The sequence below is a fragment of the Lygodium microphyllum genome, chromosome 28 (genome assembly GCF_053477565.2).
Source record: "Lygodium microphyllum isolate KBCC chromosome 28, Lygodium_microphyllum_v1.1.10, whole genome shotgun sequence".
Classification (NCBI taxonomy): Eukaryota; Viridiplantae; Streptophyta; class Polypodiopsida; order Schizaeales; family Lygodiaceae; genus Lygodium; species Lygodium microphyllum.
In genome coordinates this window covers 15,350,204-15,358,804 of record NC_141162.1, presented here as the reverse complement: position 1 = coordinate 15,358,804, position 8,601 = coordinate 15,350,204, and the positions used below count along the sequence as shown (strand labels likewise).

Below are 8,601 nucleotides of genomic sequence, written 5' to 3'. Positions count from 1 at the left end.
ATGTGCATTGCTTTCTTTGTGGAGATGTAGTTATTGATGACCATATAGGGACACTGGCTTGGCATATATGTGAATTGCTCTTCATGCCATATTTGCTTAGCATATACTCTTTTAGAAGTGAAATATTTTTCGTATTTCACTATTTATTTGACTTTTGCAGATGACTACACTAGAGTGACACTATTATCAAGCTTTTTGACTATCATCAAAATGAGCTATAGTGCACGTTGCACGTACTAATGAGTAATGATATCATAAGAAATGATTCTTGCAAGAGTCGTTGAGCATTTATATGATGATGTTAATATTTACATTAAGCTCCTTGTTTTTATTGAAATTGTACATTGTGGATACATGCAATGTTTTTGGGTGTATATGTATGAGGCTGACCATAAGAAGAGGTTTAAACGCTCTCATACTAATAAGATATCGAGGCATTGGTAAGTATGGGTTCAAGGATTTGGATTGTTTTGTGACGCTACATCAACATTTGTTAGTACCTACTGCATGGTTCATTGTTAGATTGAAATGATATTTGTTAGTTGTTTCACGTACTTATTTTGTGATTTTTGTTCTAATGGAGGTGCTAAAGAGAGAGGTAAGACTATCGATTACCTATGTGATTACCAGTAGAAAATGTGGGATCATTCCCTGCTTCATCTTCGCATGTCTTGCTCGATGATGAAGATTTTGCTAATGATTTCTCAAAGAAGAGGAAGCTTTGTTTCTATTAGGCATCTTGGAGACATTGTCTTTTTTTGTTGGTATCAGCCATTTACTCGTGGTGCTTGAAAATAGTTGGGTGTCTTATACTTGGCCTTTGTGGGGCTTGCTAATGGAACGTAGGATGTTTTGTACCTTCCATCATGGTATGATCGGTGGAAAGAGGCCAAAGATATTGGCGTCTGGCTTTACTTTACTTGTGAATGTCTTGCTTGGAGATAAGAGCGATTCCTCAAAAAAGGAGAGAGCTTCGTTTTGATTAGGTCTCTTAGAGAAATTCTTTTTGTGGTGCTCGGTCTTTGTTTCAATTATGATCCATTTCACTATAACATTGTTGTTTCTAAATATTGGGCGAAGCAAGCATGTGATTCTTTACATTTGTGTAAAGAGGAAAGTTTGTAAGTATGGTGTATAGAAGACATTGTTTCTATGTTTGGCATTTTGTATTACAAATTTTATAAACTACTTTTAGTTTTAAGTTTGATGAGAGAGAAAAGAAAGAGAGGGAGAGGAAACCATTCTAAATAGTAAATATTACATAATGAACCAAGCACATGTCTTCTTAAGGTTGTGTATAAGTGAGATTGTATATATATCTAACATTCTCTATTTTATAATGAAAGAGAGAGAGAGAGAGAGAGAGAGGGGAAATGAGGAGATGAGAGAAAATAAAACAAAACAAAATACGGAGTTGGAGAGAGAGAGAAAGATGATTTATAAAGAGAATGGGGGGAAATAGAGAGAGAAAATGAGAGAAATAAAACATCTTAAAAATAGAGAGAGGAAAGATGAGAAAGAAAGAGGAGAAATAGATTATTGAGCGAAGTTATTGCTCCGCGGGAACCATCGTGACTGTCGATGTGCGCAGCACAGGCCGTCCTCATGCCTACACTACTATTTAGCTTTAGTTAAAAGCTACAAAGTTACAAGCTCTCATCCACATTTAAGGGCGGCCGCGACTGTGTTTATACCGACTCGGGCTCTTCGTCCTCCTATTTCCATTCTTTCCTTCTGCAAACCCTACCCGCCTTCCCCATCGCCATCGCGATCACTGAAAGACAGATAGCCTGTCCCAGCGATTCTGCTGCGGTGCCTTCTTCTGTCCAGTAGTTTTTGCTTCGGTCGTGAGCCATGTCTGGAGGGCCAGGAGGACCTCGCGGAAGCGTCGGCCCCCGTAGGCGCAGGGTGTCTGCATCGGGCGGAGGCGGCGGCGGATCTTCCATGGGAGGAGGAGGAGGAGGGAGCAACATGCTGCGTTTTTACACGGACGATGCCCCTGGTCTCAAGATCACTCCGACCGTCGTCCTCGTCATGAGCGTGTGCTTCATCGGTTTTGTAACTGTCTTGCACGTTGTCGGGAAGCTCTACACTTACAACAGATCCGGTGGAGCATAATTGTCCTTTAGATCTGTGAACTGAGTTTTCTTGTAGAGCCTTCTATGGCAGATTGTGAGTAAAACCAGATCAAGCTTAGATTTCTTGGAATCTAGTCTTGATATCAGTCTAGGGTTTGTCTTAACGAAGCGCGTATAAAGCAGGAAATTTGTCTGTTTCTTTGTATTCGCTTCTACTGAGAACTTGAACGTGCAGGCCGATCGTTCACTATTTAGGCGAAAGTCATTAATCAAAGTAAGCGTATTATATCATTAGAAGCCATAGCTAGCTTTTGATGGCCTGGACTATGTCGAAATGCCAGATCTCTGATGAGTTTTCTTCGTGCATCGATCTTGAATCTGGTTGATTTTAATAATTCGTGCCTGCACAGGGTTTCAAGGCAGATGCTCTAATTATTTTTTTGAACGAATCTTGAATCAAGCTCTCGGCAGAAGCAAACCAGGTGGCTTTTATTTAATATATGGAGAGCGAAGGCAGGTTACAGACTGGTCACGATAGATTTAAAAGAACAGGGGTTTTAGCAGCTGATTTTTCATGCTGATGCTGATGGGAGTATTGTGTGCTAGCATTGCCCTGTGAGGGCTTGCTGTAGTTCTGGTGCATGGGAACCCAACAGTTCCTACATGTAAATTTCATTAAGTTAATCAGATCCCCTTAAGTGGCACTGTCTGTTATACCCTTTTTAAAAGCTTAGAGCATGTTCGGGCTTTGCATATCACAGCCTGTTCCTGCTTCCCAATTGACTACAACTCAACAGGTTTGTGCCCTGGAAGACTAAGCACCAGCTGCCTGTTCGCTGCCTTTTTGTCTTTTTTGATCAAAAGAAGAGAGCCTTTCATGGGCCTCCTTCTTACTTGATTGAGAAGATCCCCATGCAGCTTAGATTTGAATGGAAACTAATGGCAGGAATTGTGGATTGCTGATAAGATCAGTGCCTCTACCAATAGCATCTTCAGCCTCACTAGCCTGTGATGAACTCTCCAGAGAAGCTTCTGTCTATTTTGATCAAAAGTAGATTTTTTTTCTGTCAGCTTCCTGTCTTATTTGATCAAAAGAAGGTTTCCGTGCAGCCCACCTTGAAATGGAATCCCATGGCTGGAATTGTGGATTGCTGATAAGAGCAGTGCTCATGACAATAGCTTCTTTGGCCTCACTAAAAGCAGTGGCTAGATACTGAGCTCTTCAGACAGCTTGTAAGTTTCCCAACAGGAAGGTTGAAGATAGTACTGCTGTTTTGTCTTGGGTACTTGGCCAATCTCAGCTTGATGCTCTCGGAAAGGAATTCATGACTTGGTTGGTTTGCACTACATATGTATGGATGTTTCTTTCTGAGCCATACCTCTGCGTTCAGATGTAGATGTCAGTATTGAAGATGGGAGGGCATTATAAAATTCGAGGCATGTCTGGTGCACATTATAGTCTTTGTCTGGAGAATCAGATGTTCTTTTTGAGCCAAAGTTGGAATTTCATGTATGCTTGGCCAAAGGAAGCAAGCTGCAAGGTTTAAAACATATTATTGCCAAAAAGCACTCTTAATGTCAGTGCAGAGCACCTTCCTACTGCCCTATGCAGAATATCCATTGATTCTGATGGAACTTTTATAATTCTGAGATAGTCGGAACTTGAGAAGTTAAAAGGTGCAGCTTAATTATGTCCATAGTTCATGTTGTCCAGGATTGGGTATTAGCTGCCATTTCCCGTCTTGGGCAAAGTGCGTGCGTAACTACATGGTTATTACTGTTGAATTGTATGCTTTGGACTTCATAGATAGGCATATTAATTAAATTATTGGGATTAGAAAAGATTGTGTGCAGTTTAGAAGTGACCACCGCACCAGTAGTGTAATTATGGGTACTGCCAAGCTTGTATTGTTAGTATATACCTTGTATACTAACACGATCAGTTGTGTGCTTATATATGAACTAAAGCAGTGTGCCACGCATTGTAAAGTAAATGAAACTAAGTAACAATATGCTTATTTCTGTGGGATTTTATCCTTTGGACTTGATAGATAGGCATGGTAGTGATTACTAGCCCAACACTCTAGACCTGTGCAAGCTGTGGGTGTCGGGCTGTGAAGGACCGGTGTGACATGTTGCATTTTGTCGCAAGAGAATATAGAGATAGAGATTACGAGGTGTTTAAGATTACTTACTGTATTTAACAAAGAAATTTAAATGTAGAAGCAACCATCGAACAAAGGCAAGTACATGAAGTAATGTAAAGGCACGAAGCAGCCAAAAGGTCATATCAGTTCGTTCAATTTATTAAATGACACTTATCAAGTCACAAGATTGTCATTCAATCTTCACAAAGCCTTTTGTGGTGAGCCTCATCCGTGATGACATCATGTGTTCTTAGCACCTCGTGGATTGGTAGTAGAAGACACATGCATACTTGTATTTAGTGACCCTAACGTTTGTGCACTCTCTCACACGTGATTTGTGAATGTCTCACACATCATAGGACCTATATTTTGCTCAGCACTATTGCTCAAAGTGTTCGTTTTTATCATGTCTTATATAATACTTTCAACAAAACGAACTTAGTCGCTCTTATATAATTGTGAATTGTTAATAGTGCCCACTTCAAATGCGAAATGAGTCTTTAACTTCACAATCCAAGAGAATGACATGCCCAACCATGGCCTAACAAAGTTGATGCTAAATTATTGAAACACATGTTATGTCTTCAAGTAACTATCATGGATTATTTCCAATAGGAAGAACCGCATCAATATGGTTGCATCAATATGGAGAAGCTAAACAAAAAGATTATCATTTGTCTTAAGTAGTGAAAGCTTATGAAGAGCATCTCTTTTGGCCATAGTATTTTGCAATCCATTTTTGTTAACAAACCATGGCACATCTTTCTGCATTTCATTGAAGACACCTTCAAACTTGCAAAGAGGCTTGTGCATTGATGTGAGGATTCCAAAAGAATTGTAGTTAATGTAAATCACTTTTATTATAATGATAAATTAATTCATACATGATACTTAATAAGGAAAATAAACACGTATATCCTTCTACTAACATAGCTTCAACAATTTGAACCCAAGCGCGGGCTTAGTTCCACAGTCCTTTAGGTCCACAATGCTATTATTGAGTGCAAGGCAAACAATGCTTCCCTTCACTTGTTTCACAATGTTGCCTTAGTGTATATATTTGAACCATCACTTCAATTCCATGATGTTACCTCATTGTCCAATTCAAGCCCACTCTTCTATGTTGCACTTTTGTCCTCCATCAATCCTTGGCCAAAATTTGCCATGGCACTTCATATTGTTGATCTCTTGAACCCTTTGATTCATTGGTGAGACTTCTCTTCAATGTTCCTTATAGTGGACATCAACATAACGAAAAGAAGATTGCATCTAGTTATGATCACCTTAACCATGACACCCTTGCAGTTCGCCAATTGTCACACTTTTATCAAGCTTTGGGAACATTCTTGTTGCAGACACTTCCAATCGACTATTAGGTTTGTCACTCCAACAATTTAAGCAGTTTGACCTTAAATTAAGTGGGGTTGTCAAACATTGCATGCTTATGCCTTGGAGAGAAATCTCACAATCAGCCATGCTTTTCCCTTACACTTATTGCTTTCCCAAAGGCTACATTTTGTTGCCCCATAACCCTACATGGCATGATAAGCTATCGCCATCCATGCGATTCTCTCCCCTTGGCAAGGAGGCTGGTATCCACATGGCTCTTCTACCACACTATCTATTATCGTGTATCCCATTGCTTGCGCGGCATATGAGCACATGTATGTGTATGAGTGGTGCCTAGGTGCATCACGTTCTTCCCTACTAGAATTGTAGCTTTTCCCCAATCACATAGCCTCTTGGTAGATTTTAAGCAACATTAAAGATTTATCACCAACACACAAGATTACTCACATGAAACACTAGTTACACCCTTCTAGTAATAAGTCACATCATTTAGGTCTTAATAATGTGAAAAGGCCTCTTCTTCCTATGGAAGAGGAACACAAACACAGAGAGCAAAGGAGAGGAGAAAAGCTAGCAAGAATGAAAGAGAAATTTTCATTGAATTTGAAAAGAATGTTGAATATAATGATCGACCGGTCAATCCTTGCACGCATCCCAAAGCATCGGTGTGGGCATTGGATTATGTTGGAAAATGATGGTAGCATTAGAGACGATGATGGTGATGAAGACAAAGTGTGTATCCATCAGTCCTTATGAATCACGAAGAAGAATGTAACAATTTGAGTGAACACATGCAGAAGACAAAAAAAGATAATCCACCCCACAAGTGGGCTAGCTATATATAGATAAACCCCACTAAATCTATCTGACTAGTAGCTTAGGGGGAAAAAATGTCCAATCTGCTAGTTAAAAACTAGCCAACCAGACCCAATTGATGCAAAAATGCTACTTCCCTTTGAAAAATAGGCCACCCCAGACAAAATGCAAATAACTGGCTCCTAGTTGCTAGAAACTGTAGCTTGCATAGTGTAAACAGTCTCGACATCACTGAAGAAGAAATGCATATAGACGAAGTGCTCTAAAAAGGCAAAGCTCCAATGTCTCTATCAAACTCTGATAGGACTCATAACTAAGAGATGACAAATTGACAAAATGTGGAAGGCTAATACCCTCTCTTACATCCTAGGAGTGTTTGAAGACCCAATAACCTCATATGATGAAGCATATAATTTTGTAGAAGAGGCTTTATGATGAAGAGATCTACCACATTATCGACCATGGGAACCAAGGGCACGATACTCACCCTCCGTTAGAAGATAAGGCCATGGTAAGCTGCATCTTGTTGCTCCATGAGGTAGCTCCCAAGCCGAGGGAGAAAGCAAAACCTATAGTGGAGCATCTTGAATCCATATCACCTGCCCAATTTGAGTCACTCCATCCAATAAGAGTGGCCCTGTCTCCACACATGATCTCATAGGATCGAGTCCCTTGTAAATAGTGCAACATGCACAAACCAACTTGCTAGTGAGCTTGTATAGGAGTCTTCATGAAAGAAGATGACAATGATTGTGCGAAACCCTTGGCAAACAAGCATAGCATTATGTTTGTCCAAGGAGCATCAACCATATACTTGGTCTTAAAGACCCACTTCACACCAATCACCTTCTGCTTTCGTGGACGTGAAACCAACTCCTAAGACTAATTACACTTGATCTCACCGAGCTTCTCTACATAGCACAATGCCAAATATCTTGTACAAAAGCCTCATTAATTGTAGAGGGTTCATGATCTTGAAGAATTCATGACATAAGACTGTAGCACACACAAAGTGAACTATCCAAACGGGCTTGTATCTTGGCTGATCTATGTAGCCTGAAGGGGTTGCAAGAAAGTAAGTAACATCTACATCCTCCATGAGCTATTGCTACCATGGAGGAATGGTGATAGGCTCATCCTATTGTGAGGGAGATTGAGAGGCCTTCGGTACTAGGAATGCATTTGTCTAGGAAATGGACTCCCCTAATTGGGTAAGGTTACATTCCCCTCATCTGAAGAAGAGGGATCCTCCTCAGACGGCTCAAGTCTCCCAAAAGACACCTGAGGGGATGGATAAGGAATTGGAATAGAAACACTCAATGAAGAAGGAATGGAAGAAGCCATCAAGGGGAAGAGGAGTAGAAGTGAGAGACAAAGGGGATGGAGGGGGAGTCGTCGAAGATAAAGAAGGGATGCTAATAGGTAGCTAAGAAGGAAGGGGTTGAGTTGGTGATAGGGGGTGGGGTCAATCGATGACGAAGAACCACTTGTCAAGAAGCAACATCAATGGGATCATCATATATGAAAGCTTCATCAAAGGAAACATCTTGAATCTTTCATGTTGATGGGTCATAGAGCCCTCATGGTCATGCTGTACACTATAAAGATAAGCTACTTTTAACTTTGGGTGAAGTTTGTTGTATTGTTTCTTCTTGTTCACATGGACATAAGCATCACACCCAAAGATGTGAAAGTGGGATAGATAAGGCTTCATCCCAAAGAAAGCCTCATAAGGAGTCATGTCTTGCAATGTGAAAGCCAGAGACCTATTGTGGGTATGCGTTGTTGTAGCAACTGCCTCACCCCAAAGGGAGGGATGTAGACTCTAATGCTCCAACATTGAACGGGGCCATCTCAAGCATGGTATGTATGATTGGTGCACTCCACTACATCATTCTCTAATGGTGAGTTTAGATTGGAATACTCCACCCGAATGCCATGATCCATGTAAAACTTAGAGAAAACATTAGAGCAAAACTCACCATGGTGATTAGCTCATATACCTTGAACCTTGAAAGATGTTTGTGTTTCAACAAACACCCTTCGCACATCACAAAACTTGAAGTGTGCCTCACACTCATACTCCAAGAAGTACGACGACCACACATATCTATTGAAGTTATTAACAATAGCATCAACTACTTGGCCTTCTCGAGGGAGGCCATGCCCATAGGTTCACATAAGTCAGTGTGGACCAACTCTAGTGGTGT

General features: G+C 40.5%; 1 protein-coding gene across 1 annotated transcript; it reads left to right on the top strand.

Annotated features, from left to right (window-relative positions):
* The first annotated feature begins 1,650 nt into the window (after positions 1-1,650).
* On the top strand, positions 1,651-2,375 carry LOC148011194 (uncharacterized). The gene has a single exon (XM_087670735.1). The coding sequence runs from the start codon at positions 1,855-1,857 to the stop codon at positions 2,116-2,118; it is 264 nt and encodes an 87-aa protein (XP_087526861.1). The 5' UTR covers positions 1,651-1,854; the 3' UTR covers positions 2,119-2,375.
* The last annotated feature ends 6,226 nt before the right edge of the window (positions 2,376-8,601 follow it).

Bases quoted from the DNA above. Each gene is read 5' to 3' on its own strand.
- LOC148011194 (XM_087670735.1), top strand. From the start codon at position 1,855: ATGTCTGGAGGGCCAGGAGGACCTCGCGGAAGCGTCGGCCCCCGTAGG.